The 25468-nt window shown below is 39.1% G+C and overlaps 2 protein-coding genes across 3 annotated transcripts in view; both read right to left on the minus strand.

Annotated features, from left to right (window-relative positions):
- Positions 1 to 19614, minus strand: part of LOC134678374 (protein furry) — a 108450-nt gene extending 88836 nt beyond the window's left edge. The window contains exons 1-21 of one of the 2 annotated variants that reach the window (XM_063536925.1): positions 19466 to 19614; positions 18952 to 19151; positions 18260 to 18475; positions 17716 to 17839; positions 17098 to 17319; positions 16439 to 16673; positions 15732 to 16353; positions 15429 to 15612; positions 14813 to 15018; positions 14089 to 14288; positions 13630 to 13703; positions 13277 to 13398; positions 12683 to 12770; positions 12072 to 12163; positions 9433 to 9561; positions 6925 to 7089; positions 6135 to 6284; positions 5537 to 5700; positions 4425 to 4582; positions 3847 to 3957; positions 3471 to 3625 (exon numbers count right to left, since the gene is read on the minus strand). In XM_063536925.1, the coding sequence (XP_063392995.1) occupies positions 3471 to 3625; positions 3847 to 3957; positions 4425 to 4582; positions 5537 to 5700; positions 6135 to 6284; positions 6925 to 7089; positions 9433 to 9561; positions 12072 to 12163; positions 12683 to 12770; positions 13277 to 13398; positions 13630 to 13703; positions 14089 to 14288; positions 14813 to 15018; positions 15429 to 15612; positions 15732 to 16353; positions 16439 to 16673; positions 17098 to 17319; positions 17716 to 17839; positions 18260 to 18475; positions 18952 to 19151; positions 19466 to 19612 (3764 nt within the window). In that variant the 5' untranslated portion in view covers positions 19613 to 19614. The remainder of the gene's footprint in view (positions 1 to 3470; positions 3626 to 3846; positions 3958 to 4424; positions 4583 to 5536; positions 5701 to 6134; positions 6285 to 6924; positions 7090 to 9432; positions 9562 to 12071; positions 12164 to 12682; positions 12771 to 13276; positions 13399 to 13629; positions 13704 to 14088; positions 14289 to 14812; positions 15019 to 15428; positions 15613 to 15731; positions 16354 to 16438; positions 16674 to 17097; positions 17320 to 17715; positions 17840 to 18259; positions 18476 to 18951; positions 19152 to 19465) is intronic. The other variant, XM_063536926.1, reaches the window with a different exon arrangement.
- Positions 19615 to 19936: 322 nt separating this feature from the next.
- Positions 19937 to 22792, minus strand: LOC134679387 (uncharacterized). The gene is made up of 3 exons (XM_063538285.1): positions 22607 to 22792; positions 20502 to 20603; positions 19937 to 20202 (listed from the first exon to the last, which is right to left on the minus strand). Exons 2-3 carry the CDS (start codon positions 20569 to 20571, stop codon positions 19937 to 19939), a joined length of 336 nt encoding a protein of 111 aa, XP_063394355.1. The 5' UTR covers positions 20572 to 20603; positions 22607 to 22792.
- Positions 22793 to 25468: the final 2676 nt, after the last annotated feature.

The following is a 25468-nucleotide window of genomic DNA, read 5'->3' on the forward strand; positions in this document are numbered from 1 at the left end:
TTCGTCAGCTTAGCTAAGAACTATCATGGCGTGTTATGCAAACAGTTGCTTTTTTGCTTGCAAACGGAAGATTCCCGGTTCGATCCCCAGTCATTGTATGCTGGAACATAACTTTTTGTATTTTTGTTACACCTAAATTTAGTATTGTTTTTTTATTTTTATTTAATTTTTCTTACTATCATAAATCGATTATTAAGTATGGGCTACACGTATTCTTTTATTTTTACAAAGATAATTAGAAATTATACTCTTCCTAATCTCTCTGATTTTTACAATCAGGACATCCTCACTGCAATAAAAACCGGGCAAGTGCGAGTCGGACTCGCGCACGAAGGGTTCCGTGCCATAATGCAAAAAAAAAAACAAAAAAAAAGCAAAAAAAAACGGTCACCCATCCAAGTACTGACCACTCCCGACGTTGCTTAACTTTGGTCAAAAATCACGTTTGTTGTATGGGAGCCCCATTCAAATCTTTATTTTATTCTGTTTTTAGTATTTGTTGTTATAGCGGCAACAGAAATACATCATCTGTGAAAATTTCAACTGTCTAGCTATTACGGTTCGTGAGATACAGCCTGGTGACAGACGGACGGACGGACGGACGGACGGACGGACGGACGGACAGCGAAGTCTTAGTAATAGGGTCCCGTTTTACCCTTTGGGTACGGAACCCTAAGAAGTCTTAGTAATAGGGTCCCGTTTTACCCTTTGGGTACGGAACCCTAAAAAAGAAGTGTATAAAATTTCCTTTGGTTAAAAATAATGGATTTTGTCTATGAATGAAAAACACAATTATTACTATAGTTTGTTTTTTTTAGCATTAGAAATAAGGTAAACAATCTTGACGTGTCTTTTAATTGGAAAACACATTTTAAAAATAAGTTACGGCAAATACGTAACAATTATAAATCTAATACGATCATTTATATTCTTCTGCTTTCATAAGTAATAGTTTTTGATTTAAAAAAAACCTGATAACACTGAGTATGTGGGGGAAGCGCTGCTGGCCTAGCGGAAAGCAATTCGGAGGTCGCGGGTTCTAACCCCGGCTCGTACCAATTATTTTTCGAACTTTTGTACGAAATAGCATTTGATACCTACCTATTTATACACCGATACCTATTTTTCGGTGAAAGAAAACAATGTGAGGAAACCGGACTAATCCAAATAAGTTTACTCTCTGGGTTGGAAGGTCAGGGCAGTCGCTTTCGTAAAAACTAGTGCGCATGCCAATTCTGGGATTAGTTGCCAAGCGGAGATTGAATATCTGGGAGACCGACCAAAGCTTACAAAACATAAAAACTCAAAAATGCGCGTTTTCTCATAGACCTAGCTAAGAGATCAAACCCCTTATAGCAAATTTCATCTAAATCGTTAGAGCCGTTTCTGATATCATCCAAATATATAAATAAATAATTATATATCTAATAATTGCTCGTTTAAAGGTAAGATAACACAAAGGAGAAACAAAAAGAAATTACCTACTCGCATCAGTCTTGAACCCCAATCCTTTTGCACGTATTTCCACGAACATACCGTTACGCTATTGCAACATACTTACGTTGTGTGAAATTGTCTACTACAAGGATCACGGAAACACTGTTTGCATGTGTGAGTAACAGTAGGAAAGAGCGTGACAGCAACACTCCGTCGAATTAAAAAGGTGGTTTTTGCACAATGAAGTATTCAATGTTTATTTTAATAGTTCAATATTTACTTAAAGAGTGCGCGAAACATACTTTTAAGTATACAAATACCAAGACCATTTCACAAAAAAATTAAATCTGAAAATTTGCAAAAGTGGTGCCATCTAGCGAGAGTTAAGTTTTGAGTAACCTAGGCGAACCACCTTAATGGTTTAGCCGCTTAACCACGGGTTAGTGGAATGGTGCAAGTGGCCCTTAGGCAATTATGAATTTTGAAACTAAAATAGAGACTACGATGGCGTAGGCCTAAAACCGCAATGGTGGTTCACCATTTTTAGTAAATATTTTGGTAATATTTAATTTATTTGTTAATATTTAGTTTGCGTTCTTTGTAAACATACATACCTATCATAAAATAATATTTATATTTCTTTACAAACTCGTGGGGCCATATAAATCTAATGGCGCAAGCAACTGTATAATAAATGTGATGTCTTTTGCACATGACGTGATTCAACAATTTTTTCCCTGAAACTTCTAATTTTAAGTTGTATCACGAGCTATAATACCTAAACAAACAGTTTGTTATAGTCACAACCTCACAACATACTACTAGCGACTGCTATCGGAATACTTTCAAGTATGGAGCCTACTCCAAAACATATAACGTTTACGTTAGTACGATAAAAATCCACCAGATGTCGCTTTAATAAATTTGCTGTCGAAGCTTATTCGAAGGTTCAGAGATCTGCGAATAGATGCCGCTGTACAATGACAACGAATTATCATTTTCCTAGCGCTGTCAAGGCATTTTTGCCATGGCTCTTGAGCAGCTCGCAGCTGGTTTGCTAACGTAATGATTTAATTATGTTTGGTTTGCTATAGCTATTTGTTGTATGGGAACCTTTCACTTTATGACTATTCGCTGATAATTGGCACAGTTGATCTTTAGGTTGATTAAGCCAACGAGAGCCAACACACCTGAGTGTTGGTCGCTCTAAACCGTCTGTCACCGTCAATCATTTTATCAAAATGATAATGATGAAACTTTGATAGTTCTCTGCTGCGTGCCGTTGATCGGGTTGTTGATTGGGGTTGGTGCGACTGGGCCTTCGTGAGGGAGTGGGGGAGGGAGGGAATGGGTGGGAAGGAAATTTCGTCGAAAAATCTGATTCGAGATTGGGAGTTTCAAGAAGTTGACCGTCAGTTTTTCGAGATCTGACAAGGTAAGCGTAATTCAGAATGTACCTTTTTTAATACCACGTCGGGACCCGCCTGATGGTAAGCAGTCACCGTAGCCTATGAACGCCTGCAACTACAGGGGTATTACATGCGCGTTGCCGGCCCTTTAAAAACTCGTACACTCCTTTTTTTGAAGAACATCGGGAAAGCCTCGTCACGTAAATTCCTCTTAACCCGCACGGTGCGCAACCATTTAGGTTCTAGGGTGTGAGGATGAATACCCCGGCGACAGCGAACGGTCCGGTAACAGAAAGCGGCCGTTGGCATCATGTCACACATGTTCAGAGCACAAGTGTAACCAGCAATTTTACCTATATAGTCTGTATCTTTAGGTATTTAAATAAGAGTAAACAAAATCTACTTTCAAATTTAATGGCTTCTTAAGCCAGTTGAGGGTAGATGAAAACATAACATGATCAAATAATGTAGGTTAAAGTCAGGTCGTTCAGTGACAGATCCAAGTGGTTTTGTATTTGGTTGGTTAGTCAATAAATGTTATAACTGCCCGAAAATGAACAAATTATTTGTTGACTTTTATGTAAGGACCTAAAGATACAGAGTAAAGGTACTAGTATTACGTACCTGGCACTGAATATGGTAGCGAGCGCCATGAAACAGCCGTCCGCGACGCGCGGTGGCCCGGTGAAGCACTTGTCCACCGTCCAGTCGAGCAGGGGACCGATGTCGGGGTTGCAGTCTAGAAGGAGCACTATCGTCTCGCGGGCCAATTCGTAGATCTAAACAAATGGATACATTATTTAATCAAAGCCGTTCTTGACATCATACGATATGTACAATCACCCACACTGTTAACTGTACAATTAAATCGGTGGACCTTAAGCCTTTTGTAATAAGATCCACCGATGTACAGTTAGGAGTGTTGCTGATTGTACAGCTACAAATTGTATGTTGTTTGGTTTTATTACCTGTTCACGTTAAAAAGTGCATATACTGGTACCTTATCGTTAGTGGAAGAAAGCATCTCGCTCAGCCAGGGGTAGAGCGAGCCGTCCTCGGCCAGGGCGTTCGGCGCGAAACATGAGCCGCAGCAAACCAGGGCACTCATTGCCTGCATACAATATGTACTATTTAGTTTACCATGATTCAATTAAGAACAGTATTTATGTACGACACATCTCATCCATATAATAGGGTATTTTCCTACTAGTCAAATCAGTTACTTTTTCAGAAATGTCAAAACGATTTGCTAATATGGAATTTATATGAAACTTTACATCGTGACGTCACGGTCACATCACCTACTTTGTTTATTTCTATCCGATTTATTAAATAGAACTTGTGTTTAAACATACTCTTATCTGTGTTTTTCTAATAATTATCTGGTGCTTTATTTCATGCATGGTGTAAAATAATTTATTTAAAATACAGTATACCCTACTCACATCAATGATTTTCGAATTATTATATTTATTATATTCACTTTTTGATGGCAAACGCGTCGGTGTGATTTTTTTGTACTTAACTAATAACTCCAGGCGCTCCATGATTTCTACACGATTAACAAAGTAGATTTACCTTCAAGGCGGATAGATTGAGTCGCTCATCGTTTTCTTGAGTAGGTGGTTGAGGAACAAGGGCACCTAAATGTTTGGCGAGCGGGCCGCACCAACCGGAGAAGAGCGAAAATAAACCGCGGCACAGGTCCTTCTTCATCAATGATCCGTACATGTCCACTGTGAAATATAACACGTAATCACTCATAATATATTTTAAAAAACATAAATCAAAAGTTTTTGGCAAAATTTTCATTTTTGGTACGTAAAAGCTTCTATCTCTGTCTGTACTTTTCTTTCCACGACCAGGCAACTAATATTCATTAGATATATACGAGACAATTCTAAAAACCCCAAAAATAATTAGATTGCGTTGTTTAATCACAGAGTTCATATGGCCGCCTCCAGTACACATCATCAGTTAAGCTCGATGGTACCGTAATACTTATGTATGCTAATTTTTGGCTTAATCAGAAATCGAGAAGTGGATGAAATTTAACTTGCAACATTTGATATTACAAACAGACACACATACAAACAATGGAACAGGTGAAACTAAATAATAGCTTGTAGTTAGAGAGAAGTAAATTTTATATGACTTTCGGTGAAATTTTTAATCACTTTACAATGCCTTGCAAATTGCCAATCTGGCAAGGCGTCACTGTTGGTCATGGCGCTAGAATACGAAAAGTGGACAAATTGAAATGACACTAATTCCACTTGTCAAATTAGTCCTATGGTGGCTTAGAGGATATAACCAACGGAGACGCCATGTCTAAAATTTTCGGTACAAAATAGTCTGCCGTTTTTTGCGGGGGAGGGGCACATCAAATGTATAGGTACGTCATGTCAGATAAACGTCAGTCCATACATGTGGTTGACATGTGGTTGACCATTGGCCGCCTATTTTCGACAGAGGGGAACGCCTGTTAATGGCGGCTCCATTGTTAATTACTCCGAGTATGGTGGAGGCGGACCTGCGCGAACTTCGAGTCAGCAATTGGCGGGAGGTCGCACAGGACCGAGAAAAGTGGCGCTGTCTTGTGTCGGAGGCCAAGTCTCATTTTGGGTCGCTGAACCAACGGAGTAAAGGTAGTAAGTAAACTAGTCTTACACCTGTCATAATAGCCTTACGTGGAAAACTCTTGATGAGTTCTGTGACGAAGTCGGCGAAGGTAAGCCGTTGCTCTCTGGCCGCCGGGGCGTCCTTCTCGGCCTCCACCTCCAGGCACTGGCGCACGCCGTCCAGGTACTCGGTCAGTGACGAGTGCAAGCTGCCTCCTTCTAGCGCGAATGGGCTGAAATCGGTACTTTAATGTATTGAGCAGGTAACTACTTAGCTTGATCAAAGAGAATAGAGTGTATAGAGGCGGATTGTCAAAGTAAATTATGTAGCTATTATTAACTTACTGCCAACATTAGACAGAAAATTAAAACTGTTAGTACGTCATTTGACTTTGATCCTTATTCTTTCACTGTGTTCATTTGTTAAATATTGAATTTAACGCCATCTACTCGACTGGAATCCAAAGCCTCCTCTATTTCAAATTCACTTTGCTTGATTTCAATGAACTGCAACATTGATAACGGGGTCTTGTTATATTTTCTCATTCTTACACACAGGCGCATAGTCGCACCAAAGTCTGCAGCGGATTTGATAGCCCACGCAGTGTAAGTGTTATGAATACGTCATAATTTATTAGAAGTATGACGTGTTTCAGAAGAAGCTCACCTGTTGGCGAAGGTCTTGCGCTGCGCGATGAGGAGCAGCATCTTGTTGAGGTTGAGCCGCAGCGCGTCGCGCCGCCGCCGCCGCCGCATGTTCTCCTGTTTGCGGTCCACGGCCTCCCGCAGGAGAGGCACTAGCTCCTCCATCAGGTCCCTGCGTGTTTCATAAGTCATTACGTTATTACAGGTTTATATTAATTTCCAAGTTTCCAGTTGCACCAACCACAATTAACAGAGTGTCCTAACCTTTTATGCCACTTTTGTGTTTTCTAGTCAGGATCGCGAGCCCTTTTTATCCTTATAGGAGAAAAAAAGTGTCCTAACATTTCCATAGATTTTTCAAACTTTCCTTTTTGTTACCGCCACACAAAGTGTATGGGGAAATGGACATTTTTTTATCCTATTAGGATCGAAAGAACTCGTGATTCTCAATAGAAATAACACAAAAGAGGCAAAAAACATTACTATAAATAAAAATGGGAAAAATTAAAGAAACGCTCAACAGACTGATCAACTTCAAGCAGCAGAGAACTATGAAACTTTCCATACAATAAAATTTAGCGAAAGTTAAAACGGTGACAGACGGTTTGGTGCAACCGTCTCTATGGCCCAATTGCACCAACTACATTTAAGTGACTGATTAACGTAAAACTTCATGAAGTATGAAATATCCCATGCAAAAAAATTTAGCGAACGGTATAACAGTGACAGGCAGTTTGGTGCAACCGAGCCTAAATATAGATTAAATAACGGCCGTTGAAACCAGCAAAGGTGCGTATATGTAGGTTGCTTACTTGAGTGCGTCGGGGTTGATGTTCCCGCAGGCGGCGATGGCGGCGTCGCGCACCTCGGGCACCTCGCAGCGTGCCAGCGGCACCGCCAGCTTGTGCAGCGCGGCCGGCGACGCCGCGCCGCGCGCCTCGCCGCCGCTGCGCTCGCTCAGCGAGTCCGGCGACGAACTGCCGCACACACGACACGTTCAATAATATACACATAATAATACAATACCAAGCTAGCACTAACCATATTGTACAATTTAATGTCCATTTAGTAATACGCTCTAATTGATAAGTTGAAATAAAAAAATCGGCGTTCAGTAAAACTATATTAATCTACAAATTACATATGAAATACTTACATATTTAAACACGCGAACAAATAAACCATCATTTTCGAGCATAATAATTGTACCTTAACACCGTGCGTTTTCAATGCAAAAACTTTAAGGCTATTAATTTAGTTCATACTACATTTAGCTAATAATTATCACTAAAAAGCTCCATAAACACAAACCTGTTAAGGTATTGAAAAAAGCATGTATAAATTATAAAACTTATCATAATAACAAGCGTTGCAGATGAACGGTTTTAACAGACACAAATGGACGTAAACGATAAAAAGACCATAAGTTATTTCCTGCAATACATCCAATTATCACCACACTTACAATTATGTCATATTTACAAATAATATCCCCATATTACATGTCTACTACGGATCAGCAAAATTTTGTTTAAAACGCTGCCAGGCTACCCATTATACTACTACTTAGTCTAGTACATATAGTCGATCGCCTGCAAAGTAGTATGTACTAATAATGATATCCCTATCAGAATTAGGAAAAGTAAACTGACAACAGTTGGAAACGTCATTTTTGGTTACAAGTATTTATGGTACATACATACAATTAAGAAGACATGAACTTGTGTAACTCTGCTAAATGTGAAGTTAACGAAAAAGATGTCCACAGCTCAGCTGTCAATTTACTCTAATTCAAGATATGAGTTTAAAACTGTTCAGCCCCGAGTTAAGCGTCATTTATTACAAAACTGCTTGTAAACTGGTATTCTATAACAGCGTTAATTTTGAGTTGAATGCATGTTTGTCTGTCTATTGCCTTATTACGTTTAAACCGCTAAACCGATTTAGGTGAAATTTGTTATGGAGACAGTTGGAGGCCCCAGAAAGCACTTAGAGTTTTTGTCAAACATCATTATCATTTCACACGCATTTTCTCCATTGCAAGTCTATCAACGGCTTCTCAAGTATCAAGTAATGAGCCAATATAAAAATTTTGTGCTTTTCTTTTTCCACATAGGAGAATTTTAATTGAAAAATAACTGTTATATTAAAAATTGTCTACAACAAGACTGTTGCATGGGTCTGGCCTCCCCTCCCCTCGCGGTGCAATATAATACCTATACGAATAACATTAACGAACTTATTTAAATATATTTCAAAAATCTAAAAGCTTAGTTCAAATGAAGTAGGTAGCAGTATGATTATGATGGGGTACAGGCAAATTCACTAAATCTGGGATCAAAAAATAACTTAACAAAAGACATTATATATATTTCATTGCGTGTGTATTGTCCGAACATGTGCAACTTTAAAGGAAAGGGCGGATTTATGCACCCAATCCACACAATGTATTGCCAGCTTTAGTGAATCGTCCTGTATCAAGTTCCCAAGACTAAATTCCTCAATATCGATATGTAACGGACCAGCCCACGCCTCCACACGCTTACGTTAGCGAGTGCCGTGACATAAGCGACTGAGAGCGGCTAAAACTAAACTGCATTCATGAACATATAAAACGTGTCATTTACAAACAAAACAAAATAACAAAGCCTGCTACGTTATTACCATTCAGTATGAGTGTGACATGTATGCGTCGTTTAGGTATGTATGTACCTATTGACTGGCGGACATATAGAGTATGGTAATACAAGCACATGTTTTGTGTCAGAAAACGTAATGTTTAACCCTTTTCAGTAGGTTATTGTAATGATACATGTGCGCTAGCTGTGCACAAAACCTTTTGCGTGAAATGAGCGATGACGATAGACTACAGCGACAAATAGGTCACTGTCTTACAAATTCCCATACGTATAGAATTTGCAGCGCCGGTTTCATCTTGGTTATTGAGATATTGATATAAATAAATGATAGATTAATTAAATCCGGCCGTGAACTCAAAATCTTGACAACAATAATATGGAGTCACTTGTAAGAACGCCTTTTTATCTACAGTTGCTTTTCGAAAAACTTATCAACATCATCAATCTATCGCTCAGCATCTATATAGATAGACGATAAATATTTGTGGTGATGGTTCGATGGTGTACATAACATTTTTAGCTGATGTCACAAATTGTTTGAAATATATGACGGTGTGTGATAAGCTCTCTCGTTATAGGAGCACCAGACGAGTGGTGTGAAGGAACAAGATGGAACCGGCGCCCGCACGATGTAATGAAGGAACGAATGCGACGTGCACATAGCGAGCGTCAAATGTCCACCTCGTCCGCTTGTGATGTTTGTGTCCGCGCGCATAGCTTAAGGGCAGCGTGAAGAACCCGCCCGGCGCGTTGAGGCTCTCGCTCGAGGAGCTGAGCGCCGCGCCCCCGAGCCAAGCCTCCGCGTCAGTGCTACTGAACAGAGGATTATGTTGCGCCGCATACTTCCGCCCTACTGCTTCCACACCGCCCTCCCACAGCTGCTCGCTCTATCTATACCATCGCTACCCCACGACAATATTCATTCGCATCATACTCAACACTATATTCACTCGGATTATGCGGTGTATATAAACTTTGGTATGTGTTGGAATCTAAGCTATTACTGCAGCTAATTAACCCAAGGTACAAAATATCATATTGTTGACGGCAAATAGAAAAACGCGAGCGACAATAATAGTTCATATTATAGGGAATCGTAAAATATTTCTAAAAGGACTCTTCCATTTCGCAAATACCCCTTGTCTAAAATCAAAGTTTCAATAGCATCGTTATTTAAGTTACTAAAGTATTGACTATCAATTTACTTTAGCAAAATTTCATTCAATAGAAGCTTTTATTATCGCTTGGATATTTAAAATCAAAGATTTTAAACAATATTATTGTAACTGAGTTTGTAGCTCAGCATAAAAAAAATACATAAAATTCATGCGCTTCATACACATATTAGGAGGCAAATTCAAAATATGACCTGTCTTCATTCAGTATGCATATACGGTGATTTAAATCGGAGCTAAATTTCAACATAACTGCAGAACCGTGGAGACCAGGGCCTATATCTTTAACGGGCATAACAGTGTCAGAAATTACGGAAAATTGTAACGTTTCATTTTGAGATTAAGTCATTGTTATAGGTTGGTCATTTTTGCCATACAAAATCTACAGTTGCCCAGGTTAATAAACTTCAATTGACAGATAAACCACATCGTCAAGAAAAAAAAATTAAGTTAAATTTGTTGTTTCTCAAGTGCCATCCTTTAATAGCAAAGGAGGATGGACAAATTTGTATGGATACTGATATACATAGTAAAGGTTTTACAACTGAGAATAACCTATCCGGTGACGTATCGCTTGCCCTTATTGGTCATAAGGTCCAAGTAGCCCACCCTGCTCTGGATGGAAGGGACTCAAAGTTAAAACAAATATGGTTAATAATTCGCCCCGATATAAATTAACTCGTCTATACAGACCGCTAATTTGTTTTAAAATTTAATATATGCAAATTAATATTAAATTATGTTCTTACAATAAATATATTTTTTTACATAAATAAAATAAAAGACAATTCAAATAGGAAATAACAGATTAATAACATTGTAATGTTGTAAATTTCAAATAAAATGTATATATTATTGAGTGTATCTAAATATAAAATACAACCAACAGGGCAGTGATGAAGATATGTGGACGGTATCTTACTAATCTACGTTATAAATATGCTCACACACAACGATTAAAAATTTTCAAGACAAATGAGTCACAATCGACCATTGTTGTATAGTGTAATGCTACGTGTTCAAGTAGAGACGTGTCCGATGAGTATATCTACATGAACAATAGTTATTTGTACAAGAAGAGATCAAAGTTTGATATTTTTTCGAGTGCTTATTTTGAGTCCCGTGCAAGCGAAAGATTCTATAATAGATTCACGAGCGTAGCGAGTGAATCTAAATTAGAATCTTGAGCGTAGTAAGGGATTCAAAAGCGCACGAGAAGTAAATAACTTTGATCTCGTGTAGTACACAAAATTTTTCACCCTAAGCAGTGAGAACATACCTAGAGGGACAGAGATAATAGAACCCAAGTATATCGAACTTATTACGTATTAGACCCCGCATGTTGAAATGACATTTGACTATAAAAGTCACTTGAATGACATTTTGTCTCACTCAGTGAGCAAAATGCGATTTTGCTCACTCATACTGTCTCACTAAGTGAGCAAAATGCGATTTTGCTCACTGAGTGAGTCAAAACGACTCAGTGAGCAAAATCGCATTTTGCTCACTGTTTTTAAGAAGCAAAGTACCCTTGTTCGAGCTGCTGAGGTGAAAAATACTATTCAATATCTTTCTTACTTAGCATTTGTTCATAGACAGCTTCGTTGTGAACATGTCTCTTAATACATAGTATTAGCAAAGAGTTATTGATTGTACAGTCGACGTCAAACATGTTTACATTTTTCTAATTACTTAGGTCATACTGAAAATTTCTGGACTTAGAAAAAATAAGTCATCTCATATATCAGAATCCCGAAACTTTCAGTATAGTATAGCCCACGTGCTACAAAGTTTTATGACGTCGGATGTACAATAAACAATTCTTTGGTATTAGCCTAAATAAATAAATAAGCTTAGAGTGATCACTCCATACATTGATAAAATCCCATTTATAATAAGTTATTGGTTTATTAAACCACTAAACTTGCACGAACTATAAGTGTTTGATTGTCCATGATAACTATGCGGAAAGGCCACCGACATTTTTTTAACGTTTTAATACGTCTATAATAGTTTTGGTTTCGGCTGAAACTTCGGTATCGGCAAAAAAAACCGGTAAGTAAAGAAAGTCATGTATAGTGAGCACTTAAAGCTTGCTTATTTCTCATTGACATTAGTAATGGCGAGTGGAGAAGCGTGGGGCACCTGAGACTGAGGTCGGGGCTCGCGCAGCGCACCACGGGGCTGGGCACGGCCGGCACCACCAGGTACGCCATCGTCATGTAGTACTTCCACACCTGGACACACAATGGTCACATCGTTATTTCCTTGGATTTCACGGTCCTATAAATCCCGGTCTATTGATAGGCGCGGGGATATAGATCTAACACGTAGAGGCGACACGTACACGTGGAGAACTTTAATGTCATGTAAAATTTGTATTGTTTATATTGTTAACTGACTGCAAATATAATGAACTATTAATATGTAAACACCACTTTTGTCGGTCTCGTCTTGGGTCGTCCCATTCGTTTTTCGTCAAGTTCTTAAATTAGTCCTATTCTGCTTTCGTCACTCATTCTACATTGAAAGCCACCGACGATTGTGATGAAATCTGAATAGGACTAATCTGAATGAGTGACGAAATCTGAATAGGACTAATTTAAGAACTTGACGAAAAACGAATGGGACGACCCAAGACGATACCCTTTTATCTGTATTTATGTTGCGAGCAAGCATCAACTTACAAGTAGGTACGCAAGTATATTGCTAATATTTCGACTTATACTTCCATTTTATATATGATCCTATCCTACCTGCATATATCCGTCCCTCTCCTTTTCTGGTTTTCTCGGTAGAGCTGGGCTTCTTGACAAAAGTGACGCGCGATTGTCGTTCACGGGCCTGCGCATTGTAACATTACATAAATAAAATGTAACTGTATCATTTAATTCGAAAACAAGTTATTAATTTTAGAATAGGTGTAAACTTTACACTGTAAAGTGTAAATCGTTAACCCAACCTTGACAGTGGAACTAGGTGGCGCCATATGTTAACTGAATGTCAATATTAAAGTGCACAACGGGACTTAATCGCGTATTTAAGTTGATTTAGTTCCGACGTTTGGCCGACGGCGTTGTCCCCGAGGTCTCGGAGAAGACTGGCTCCAGTTGACATCAACATCTTCTAGCGGCGCGAGTTTTTCGAACTACCCGAAACGTCGGAGGTAAATATAAAAACTTAAATACGCGATTAAATCCCTTGTGCAATTGAATAATATTTAATAATCGTGAAAGTTAAATCAATGTTCTGAATGTCAATGTCGACAAAAAGTATATCTTGAATATAATAATTAGCTAAATGTTCGTAATATAGCAGGAGTACCTATCGTGCCAATAGTTGTAACTTACGCAGGCTCTATGATCGTGTATAACGCTTGTATCCGGGCGTGCAGTATGGGCCACGCGTGCAGCACGGTGGCGGGGCAGCGGGAGGGGACGCGGCTGCGCTCCAGTAGACCGAACAGGATCACCTGCAACATCGAACAATGCGCCTGCAGGTCACACCAACACAACAACACGGAATACATACACACACACACACACACACACGGGGAGACAAATAAACATTATATAACGCGGCATATTAGGTTTGGCAAACAATGAAATCTATCTAAAAATGACTTAAAATACTACCATATAAACTGTTTAATAATAAAAAGGACTACTTTCTTAGATAAGTACGAGTATGTAGTAATATTTACCTCCCAAGGATCTGCCCCGTTTGAAGCACTGCCACTCCAACTGTTTTTAGTTGATGTATCGTCATGTTGAATACCTATTAAATAATGTGTATTATTAATATAATAGATATACAGCACATAAAAAGGGTGTTTTATATGGGACGTGTTAGTAACATTAGGTAAGATGCATCATTAATGCATAGTTTTGGTCTTATACTATGGACGCTGTGAGACCAGATGATTGAATGCAGCTCGCGATGGGCAGTAAGCTAGGATATAAAGATGAGAGACACAGACTAATATGACACTGGGCACTGTATGTCCAGTAGGTAGGCTTATAAATTTCGTAAAAATAAAGAAAGTTTTTATATACAACTTTTCCAAATCTTCAAAAACTATCTTCAATTTGCACATCATCTGTAGTGTTTGCAAACACTTTATAAAGCGAACGCTATGAGGTTGCAGTAAACAGTAGCGCACCCGCGGTCCACACGGCATGGCTGCGCTCGGCGACGCACACGAGGTCGGGCTGGCCGGCGGCGAGCAGCGCCTGCTTCTCGGCGGGCGGCAGCAGCGGCAGGCAGCGCTCCGCCAGCGCGGGCACGTGCGCGTCCGCCGCGTCGATCAGCGCGCACTCCTCCGCCGTCAGACCGAGCTTCTCCAGGAGACTCTTCGTTTCCCTACGGTGATACATCTTTTGATAAAATTAAAATCACTTGTGTCCTATAATCGTCAGACCTTATAGCAATTATTTAAATTTTGGTACTGTCTGGTAATAGTAAATACGCCCACGCATTCACTGCCAGGGGCGTGGCCTAGGAACAAACTTGTATGGCGGTGAACGCACTGTGCGCACGCGTTTTTTATAATGTGTTTATATGTATTTTTTATTGTTTTTTGTGTGATTTTGTATTTTACTTTTATATTCATGTTATAAACAACCTAACTTAAGAAGAAAAAGAAATAAATGAAAACATAAAAATTTAAAAATTCTCAGAGAAAAGACCTAGCTAGGTCGATTTATCGCCCCCGAAAACCCCTATATAGCAAATTTAATTGAAATCGTTAGAGCCGTTTCAGAGATTCCCGATATATATACAAATAAACAAGAATTGCTCGTTTAAAGGAATTGGATAAAACAAATATCTTAAATTGGTTACTCGAAAACGGCTCTGATTATTTATATGAAACTGAGTATCCTCACCTGAGTATGTGCACGGCCAGCCGGCGCGGGTACGCCTTGCACTGGCACAGCATGACCAGCGCGAGCGCCTCCGCGACGCGCACCACGGCGGCCAGCGGCTCCGGCTTGGCCGCGGCGGGCGCCGGCGCCGGCTCGCCGTTCTTCCAGCTCGTGATCAGCTGCAGCAGCATGCGCAGACCGTTCTCCACCAGTTGCGGCGACGTGTCCTGAATATACAAAAGAGTTGATTGTCGCTTCTTTTTCTTTTAAATAGGTTTAAAAAAAATGTTTATATCGATTTAAACGTATCAAGACTAAGTTATATTTTGACTAGGCCCTAGATCACGCGGACGCGGTAGGCCTAAGAAGCGCTGGCTGGACGTCGTGACAGCGGACATGGGAAAGAACAATCTCACACCCGAGGATGCAGAAGGCCAGGCAAAGTGGAGAAGATTGGACAGGAAAGCGGACCCTGGCGCTAGGCCGGGAAAACGCTAGGTGGAAGAAGATGAAAAACCGTAACGTCTTAGATAAGTAAATAAAGTTGTGTTTTTTATATCGAAAATGTAAACCGTTCAGAGTCGTAGGTAATGAACATCAGCAAAGGTGTTCAGGATAGTGGGTAGATAGATTTTACCTGGACTTCTTTCGCCAGGAACTGCGTGAATCCCGCCAGCACGTCCTGCCGCCACTCGGGGAAGTCCACGATCAGGGTCTGCAGGCTCTGGAAGGAGAGCCCTCGCAGCTCCTCGTCCATGTGCACGGTCAGCCGGCACAGCAGGTCCACCAGCTCGCTCGAGCTCATGCCTTCAGGAATCAGTCTGCAATGACATAACACTAAGTTATAACGATAAAACCATTAGAACAGTAATAAATAAGTAATACCACGTTAATCTCTACATTTTAACGAAAACTAAGTTCATATTTATTGGTAGCGTACCTTGGAATAGCAGCAACACATGTTCTAAACAAGTCAATCCTAGGTTTCCTTTCGCCAGTGTTTATTTCCTGCTCCTTGGTCACGTTTTGAGTATTAGTCAACATTAACGGTCTTCCATAATGAGCGTCTAAGGCTCTCAAGATCTCCACTAGAACTCGCCTGACGTACGGGAAGTATGCGCTCATTCCAATAGATCGCGCGGTTTCGTCAGTCAACATTTTGTTGAGAAACGTCTTTTTGACGCGGAGAGTATTCCCCGAGGGCAGCGTCCCCGACGTCCGCGGCATTGGCGGCTCGCCTTCCTTCTGCTGGAGGCTGTCTGCCACCACGAGAAACGCACGTAGACCAATGGACATTCTTTCCGGGGTCATTATTATTTTAATCGGTCTACCGACCATAAGGAGATCAAAGACGATCTCTCTCATAGCAAAATCTAATCGCTCCTGCGCTATGAATTGTATAATCTTGACGAAGATATTTAAAGGAGTATCACGTGGTACTACGCCCTTCGAGCCTTTGGGGAACAGTGAGTTGACTATACTTTGGAGTCGAGATTGCGTCGCGGAGTTGCTTTCGCATTTTATCCTTATCATGTAAACCCATAGTAAGCGATATAATGATTCTGAAAACATAAAGATCATAATCAATTACACTAAATAAGTCTTAATGGATAGTAAAATAGGATGTTTGTACGGCTCAGAACTTACCTAAGGCCACCCTGCACATCTTGGGATCTCTGTTCTTCAAATGCGACAGGCACATGGCAAGGAAGCAGTGCCAGTTCGCGAGGAAGAACTGTTTCTGCGAGACGCAGAGCAGGCAGGTGACGAGCGGGAACAGCGCGAGCCGGTGCTTGGACTTGGTGCTGGCGTCCAGCGTGTGGCTGTATAGCATCTCGACGAAGTTCTTTAGGCATGGCACGTTCACCTCGTTCTTCACCGTCTACAGAAAAATACTCTTGTTAGGTTATTCTTTTAGTGTAACACTGCTTTTCTACTTGATATGTGAAGAATTGCAGTGACACTGCTTTTAATACTGCTAAAGCAAATGAAATATACCTCATAATTATATAACCCATGTTTGTTGTAAAACAATGTTTCTTGCTTATTAACTAAAATATATAGTCTTGCAAGCCGGATATGTCAGTAGCAATGTAAAGCAAACTAAATTGTGGTATCCCTAGGAAACGAACAAAAAACAGCAATGTACATCGAACAACGATGAAATGTAAGCAAAACAGTTCCACAGACAAGATATAAATGACACGCGATTTTCGAACAATTCAAACGTAATGTTGCTAGCCCGCGATTTTTCAAATTCGTCGCCTTTTTCTACTGACAAGATTTGCTTGACCAACTATACTTACGGCAGCGACGGGAACAAGGATCTCGACGAACAAGCCCGCCAGCGCGTGCCTGATGTCCTTGTCCTTGACCTCGAGGAAGTACTGCGCGCACTCCTGCAGGAACTGGAACGACGCCTCGAACTCCTCGATCGGCACCATCTTCACGCGGAAGAACTTCATACCCATCAAGAGGGATATAATACTTTGTGTAGTATGCGGCGAAGGCTCGCGACTTTTCAAATCCTAAAACAGAAATAAACAGATTATAGGTTTAAATAACTTGCCTTATCTGCGAACTGTATTATCAGTGGCGGATTTGCCCTAAGGCACAGTAGGCCCGGGCCTAGAGTGCCCAGATATTAGGGGTGGCAACAAGACAGCAGTCTATAATTATAGGTACTGAGAAAGGGGCGGCTAGTAGTTCCTACAGGACCTGGCCGCGTAGCTAAGATGCTAATCGCTTACGCTCCGTAGCGATCGAAACGCACCTGTCACTGTTGCGCTAATATGGAAGAGTGATAGAGAGACATAATGCTTTTCGTTGTCGAAGCGATAGCGATTGTAACCTTGGCTAGGCCGGCTGCGGCCTAGGGCAGCCAACACTGCAAATCCGCCACTGCTTCGTATTTGATATAGTACCTTAAGTTCCGCCGTGAACCGCTTCTTGACTGAAGCAAAACGAGATTGCGCTAGAACTCCGATCACTTCCGCGTAGAGATCTGCTATTATGTGCACATTAGCGGCATTTGGGTTTGATTGTAATCTGTAAACAATACTGGTATTATTTAGTTTATGCTTAAAAACCAAACAAAATAAGGGTTACTGTTATCCCCAATATAAATCGATTTCATTTTTGAAAATATCAGTATAGTGATTGCTAAGCGGGCGAGGTGTTCAAAATTACCTTGACACGCTCTTATTCTCTTAACAATAAAGTCGCGTCAAGATCACTTTGAACACCTCGCCCGCTTAGCAACTTCTGCTGCTGACTGTACGGTTCGCGCATGTAGTCCCATGTGCACTGCGCCTGGCGTGGGTGAGCGAGGCCATGCGGGTTTTAATTTCGCTTCCACGGATCTCGTACGCGAACTGTATTTGTTAATTATCACTTCGCTTCAAGCAGATATTTAAACCAACACAATTAAATGTTAGTTACTCATTTAAAACATCAATAGATACATACCCTTCTTTATAATTGAAACGCTTAAAAGCTACATTTTCAATGTATTGGACGAGATCTTCATGTCCTGGGTGAAAGGGCAGTTGTTTCAACACCTCGATGAGAGCGAGACAGAAGAGGAACTCGACGGCGAGGTCTCGCCTCTCCGCCTGCAGCTCTTCGCAGCTGCGCTCCACCGCCTCCGTGCCCGCTCCGCTGCCCGACACGATGTAGATAATACTGCAACAATTACATGTTTTAATAACCTCAAACAAATCAATATAATAAAAAATACACCTGACTATTTTGTTGTATAATTCCTTTGTTTGACGTAATTATTGAAAGTCATAAAATGTAATGATAGTCAGAATATCATTAGTCATAATTCTGAAACCGTTATCTTTTCAGGATTTTCGTAAGGTTATCCTATAGATAAGTTAGGTAAGGTTTGTTTTATGACAATCCTGAAAAGTTACGCGTTTCTGAGCATAAACAAATTATGACTAACGAAAATGCGGACAAACAATACATTATGATTATGACTTAACTTTATGGGAAACAATAGAAACTCATTTCCATATAAAGGAAAGGAGGAAAGAAATTTGTATATAGGTTTTTTTTTCGATGTGGCGCGCGCACAGTTCTTGTGTTCTCATTTTGAGGCTCGTTCGATATCGGTGTAATATTCTCCCAAAAAATATATAAATATAATAAACCTTTTGTTTCTGAGATCCTGATGCGGTTTCTTTGCTTGCTCACTAAGTTGAGGAGAGTCAGCCATCTGCCTTTCCAGCCAGCCGAATAAGGCGCGCAGGAGAGATGGCAAGCAGTGCTCGGCGACGGTTCCAAAGGCGCATAGTATTTGATCCAGCTGTGGATCTTCACCACGCTGCAGTGTCTTATTCAATGGTTTTTCCTGAGTAAGAAAAAAATTGGATTAACATTAATTAAGCATTTATTTCAAAAGCAAAATGGAGCAAGATCGTAACGGATTGGTACCCAAGAGGTTACACACGGAGCCAGAGGAGACCTCGAACAAGTTGGGAGGATAAACTCAAACTCACAGCGGGCCCGAACTGGAGAAGAGTGGCCCATGACAGACCCCAATGGAAAGAGCTAGAGGAAGCCTTTGGCAAGCTGCACACTAAGCTTAGCAACATACTGTAACGCAGATTAAAATGGCTTAGTAGATAGATAGATATCATCAGAATAAAATGAATGTATGCTTACTAGTGGTTCGGCCATGACAGCTTCCATCTTTCGTTCCGCTTGGACTGTGAACTCTGTAAACAGCAGTCTCATAACAAACTCTCCGGGTCTGAGATCTGAGTCTGGAGGCAGCATCACTGGGCCCTTATGGGAGCCCCAAGGGAGCATGGAACCTGTATATACAGAATTAATTAACTTTTAATTGCTATATACGGCGTAACCGTAACCATATGGAAACGGCATCCTGCTGATAATTGATTTTTATGATTTTAACCTCATAAGAGTATTATTAGTTTGTTCTTAGTTTATGAATAAATGTGTAGGTAAAGCAACTAAATGTGAAAGAGGTAGACAGTTATAAATTGACAACAGTCGTGGATCATAGTTTCCGTTCAGAGCCTTCTTGCCGACACACTTACTTAGTTTATATAATTTAGTGTTTGCACTAAATAAAAAAAAATGATGTGTTTTCGCAAATAAATTACTTTTTTTTCATAGGTACAGTATGTTAATAGATCTGAGTGACTTGCCTCTGGTGGAGACTAATGAGGAAACCGTATTGCCGACACTGCGCCAGTCGCTAGGCACGGGCGCCGGCGGCTTGTCGGCCGTCGCCTGGTGCTCGGGCAGCACGCCGTCGCAGCTGCGGCTCATCGCGTGCTCGGCGTGCTCCGCCCGCGCCGGCTCCGACAGTATGCTGCCCTCCGACTCCGCCTCGCTTGACACCATCGATGAAGGCGCTTCCTCTGTCCCAGAGGCTTTTAACGGGGAAGGACAAATATTAAATGCTGATAACATATCCGTTATAGCACTAATTGCTCCTTTTACATCGGCAACACATGTGTTGCCACGAAATGACATGACTTGACATTCCTTTTTTTAATTACACAAATATTTCGATGCATGACACTGACTATTGGACTAAGTATCAAATATGTACTGACAACTTTATGGTTTATTACTTCATGGTATAAGGAAGACTGGTAATTTTCCTTGTTCTACAAAACATTATTTGTATTGAATATGGCAGAATAACATAATTATTATTCAATCATACCTGACATTTCTTCAGCATGGCCGTCTGAGGGTGCAGTACTTAGAGGATCTGATTCCTCTGACGTCATCATAATGAAAAGCTCCTTTAGCCCCTTCTTGGACACTGCACAGCAGATAAAGACAAATAATATAACATCAAATTATACCCTTAATTAACTTAGGGAAACTGCTTTATTTTTAAATTTTCATACAACCTAAAAGAAATCCATGGAATCCAAGAGTCAATTATAACCTATAAATAGTCTGAATTGAATTAATGGCAACAACTTCATATTAATGCAGACTTTTGTGTGTGAACAGACAGATAGTTTTTAATATAGTACTTGCCTATGATTAATGACCACTAGACTTAAGAATCAATGCGAACCGATCACAATATTTGTTATTTTTAAGAGTTTACTATAAACATTACTTTGGGTCTGCAATACTTACTGAATCAAACCCATAATGAAGGAAATGTGTAAGGATAATTGAAATATAGTTGTAGTAGTTTGACACATTATTAATAAAAGTTTAATGTACATATATACTGTACCATCGCTCACACTGTTAACTGGTCACTGGTGGACCTTATGCCTTTTGTAATAAGGTCCACCGATGTGCAGTTAAGAGTGTTGCTGTTTGTACATAATTATAATGTAGTACTGATGCTTAACATTCACTTTATTAAATTTTATTCCAGAATTTAAAGAAGTTTACTGTCTAAAAATGTCTGGAAAATAATTTGCTGAGTACAATATAGCAGTTTTCAATTCCCTAGAAATAAAACGGTATGAAATAAAAATACATGGCATTGCATTTCACAGAATGGTGCAGAAAGCAGTGGCATCAGGCAGTAGCATTTTAAGGAGGATTAAATACTATATAAGAAAATACAGCTTTGTGTATGCTCAATGAACAGTTTACAAAATTATCACTTCACTCATGTGCTTATAAACTTTAGTAGCAAGGAATGTACCTAAAAATGAATAAGCTTACACTTATTAAGCTTACACTTTCCAATGCACGAAGTTACAGAGTTTATACCTTGATATTATAAAAAATATTCTTGGCACATAACATTAGGTATTATAGGATGCCCAAAGTTAATATGACTTAATTATTTTGTGTGACCAGTACATCCCCACCATACATAACCATAGAAGCTATTGGAAATCTAGTAAATAGTTCAACATGGTGTCGGGCAACCAATTTCAAATTAAGTCTAGTTTTCCAATTTATGTTATGTGTGGTGGGGAAGTGTATAGATAATGCCTGATTGGAACAAAATATGGAAGTGATAGGTGGGATGGATGACTCAGCACTAACAAGCAAGTGTAGTAAGTATGCATATCACAGTAAAATACAATCGCATTGCTTACCTGCCATACTTTCAAAGTAATATAGGAAATAAACTGGGAGGCGCAAAATAACTATCTTAGCTTGCACTTACTGTTAGGTTTAACCCTGCCACCTTTTCACCCTACAGTGAAGTGAGCCATGATGATGATGATGATGATGATGATGATATGAACACTGTGCTTCATGACAGACATAATATTTGAAATCCAGAACACAAAATTTACATGACACCAAATGTATAGTAATCTGTAATTTAATTGTAGATAATTAATAATGATGTCAGATCTCTTACTATAAAATACCTACATATAAAGACAAGTAATTTTTTGGTTATAACAATGTGTAGAGACCAAATTTTGGACATGAATATTACACAGAAACCTTTAAAAAGATATATTTACTGGGCTTATAATTGCAACCTATTATAGGTACTTATGTTTTGACATGACATGAGTGAAAAATGTCTCAACATATAATACTAATAAACAGCTAAACAGTTGTGGCATAGCAGCGAGTGAGACATAGAATACAATAAAGATCACATTACCTTTCTGCAGCGTACACATAGCTTTATTTCATCATTAGCATTTAGGATACAGATGATTTAAATGTCTCATGAAAATTTACAGATAATTCACGGAAAGTGATTTGTAATATCAGAGAGTTGTATTATAATAACAATGAGTATGGTAAAACAAAACAACAAAGTAAAGTAACAGTTAAAAGCTCAGTGCAAGTAAAAACTTATTAGTTGCAATCACTAACCTGCTTACGATTTACGAATCAGCAGTAAAAATGAAGAATAATTGTGGCTAAGATCCTTCATCTCCATATCTACACTAATTCAATTAGCAATTGAATAAATTAAATAAAAGCAAAATGCACTAAGATATCACACATTCTAATAAAATGAACGTAGGTAACAAAATTATGCACTGACAGTTCAACGGCTTGACAGTTTATTCTTTTTTGTTTTCATAGACTGGATGGATGGAATTATTTTTGCCTAAACTGGTCACACTGGCCCATAGATATAATATACTTAAAGATTACGTCTAAGCGAGCTGTCACTATTACAAAGAATACTCACTAGGAGAAGAACGGTAACTCCATACAAAAAAATGTCCCCAACCGTTTATACTAGTGGCGCCCTCGTTGTGTACCAATGGAACTAAAGTTGACAACCGGTTTAGCCTAGCGGGTATTGGGATAGTATTGGGAGTCCGGTTAATTAGTCCGGTAGCAATAACTTTTGAAGTTATAAGATTATTAATGTTGCTTATTTTTTACATATAGTTTCCAGACCACATACTAAACCTAATAATAATAATTTGTGTCATCCTAGGTATTTGCTTAGGTAGAAATTTAGGAATTTCTTTTTTTAAACAGCATTCGGTAAAAACAATATTCGAGATGAAATTCTTTGTTTCCCTGTAAAAGCGAAGTGGCTTCCGACATACACACGCATTTTGTGTCATTTTCATCCACGGGTATAATGACATTTAATAAATACCTAATAGTGAACCTAAAATGCCTAAAATAAAATTATAGTCGGTAAGTGAAGTGTTGTACTTCACAGGATATTATAATATGTTATTCAAACAAATGTGTGTCAAATTCATCCACCGCTTTTATTTTTAATATTTTTTTTTCTTATAAAAATCAAGTATCTGCCACAAAATAAAATTCATGTTATTAAGTTTACGTCTACATTATTATAATGCCACATCGAGACAACATTCATAATTTGGGTCATTTTCAACCACGGTTTTTTACTATTTGGCAAAATAAAACTTTGCATGAACGGCGTACGCGGGGAAGGCTACCTACGCGGGTAGGGTGCTTGTTAGATGAACATTATGGCTTCTCTATCCGATGGGCCAACGCCGGCCACTCCAAGGAACGCAGCCATGCGGTAGAATGAGATAGCAATATCACTTGCTCCCTCTAACGCATAAATGCGTCCCTCGGAGTGGCCGGCATTGGCCCATCGTGTAGAGGAGCCATTACAGTGTATTTATTTCATTCGGAGGCATCTTTTCATAGGCTCCTCATACTGACCAACATTCGTGAAGTTCGCAATCAAAAGGTACCACTTTATCCTTGCCATAAGGACTCTCTGACAGGTTATTTGTATAAAGATACAATAAAGTTTCGTCTTTATGGTAAACGACAAAGTGGTCCCTACCTTTTGAATGAGAATGTCACATCAGCGACTTTTAAAAATAACTTTTATACGATATTTAGAACACTTTTTAAGATTATTTTAAGACGCAATGTATTGCTAATTTTGTGATGTATAAAGCCTGGCAAGCAACGTCAATTATAATGATGATGATGTACATTGAATACAAGACTTCATAAATTATAAAAGTTATTGAAAAAAAAAGTATGTTCGTTTGAGGAGCAGAATATAATTGTTGTAATTATTTTGGTGATATTACGGGCTCCACCGGGTTGGTATAATTATGAGAAAAAATGTTGGCTTGCGATTATCGTTAGCCACGCCCCCCACAACATAGCATGAATTGAATGCAATGAAAATATTTGCACTTGCATGTGCAACTATAATATGTACCTAGTTGATACATAATATAAAGACTGATTTTATTAATTTTAGTAATATATATTATTACGATACCTTTTGGTTCAATTGGCGTAAAGGACAAAATGCTACTTTTCAGGAGACGCGAAAAACTGCATTTTTTTAAAATGTTTATAATATATTTTTGTGGTTTATCGAGCTATGTTTTTGATGTGTATTGGAAAAGTACTCAAAATGTTAGTCTCTTTACCCTTAATTAGCAATCATATCTATAAATTAAATACGAAAGAAGTTAATTTCTTTTAAAATTGGTCTAAAACACTATGAATGTCCTTTACACCCATGAAATTTTTGATAATTTAGTGAATCTTGTTTATTAGGGGGACGTAAGAGACGTTATCAGACTATTTCATTCCAAATTCGGGGTGTATTAGTTACCAGTCACGTTACACATGTTAACTTTTCTCAGCATAATTTACTGTTACGAAGCTTAAAAATGTATCAAACGGTAGTTCATTATGCCAGGTATATCCCGATAAGAGTTATAATAGTATAGTATCTAAAATCCTAAGAACTTTGTTTATTAAAATTTTCATACATAGGAATTTTACATCTTAAAAATAATTACACAGTAACTATTAGTCAAACCCGTTCTTTATCGCTTCCGGTGCAAAAGTGCCCATAATACTCACGGCATTACCCCGCTGGATGGCTATGGACAGCCTCTGCACCAGAAAAGATTCAGAGTGGGGATCCTCTCCCTTTTGCCTATGTCACGCACAAATTGTTTCGCGTCAGCACCCCAGCAGCCAGCAGTTTCCTCCGCAAAAGGGACGAAAATAAAGGGCAAGTAAAATAATATCAATATGTAGTATAATATGTCCTTTACGACCATATTGACCATACGAGATACGATATGAAAAATCATCAAGACAAATGAAGGGCTTAAAGGACGACAAAACACATGTAAGTCATTTACAACAATATTTATAGCGGTAACCTTTACGATAATATCCATATTTCTAATTTATAACTGGTAATTTACCATTGAGATAAGCTGTTTTTGCAAACTCATAGTGCAA

The sequence above is a fragment of the Cydia fagiglandana genome, chromosome Z, assembly GCF_963556715.1.
Source record: "Cydia fagiglandana chromosome Z, ilCydFagi1.1, whole genome shotgun sequence".
Lineage (NCBI taxonomy): Eukaryota > Metazoa > Arthropoda > Insecta > Lepidoptera > Tortricidae > Cydia > Cydia fagiglandana.

Coding starts and splice junctions, on each gene's coding strand:
- LOC134679387 (XM_063538285.1), bottom strand. CDS start 20,571: ATGATGACGTCAGAGGAATCAGATCCTCTAAGTACTGCACCCTCAGAC. Junction 20,203..20,501: donor CCATGCTGAAGAAATGTCAG/GTATGATTGAAT, acceptor CCCCGTTAAAAG/CCTCTGGGACAGAGGAAGCG.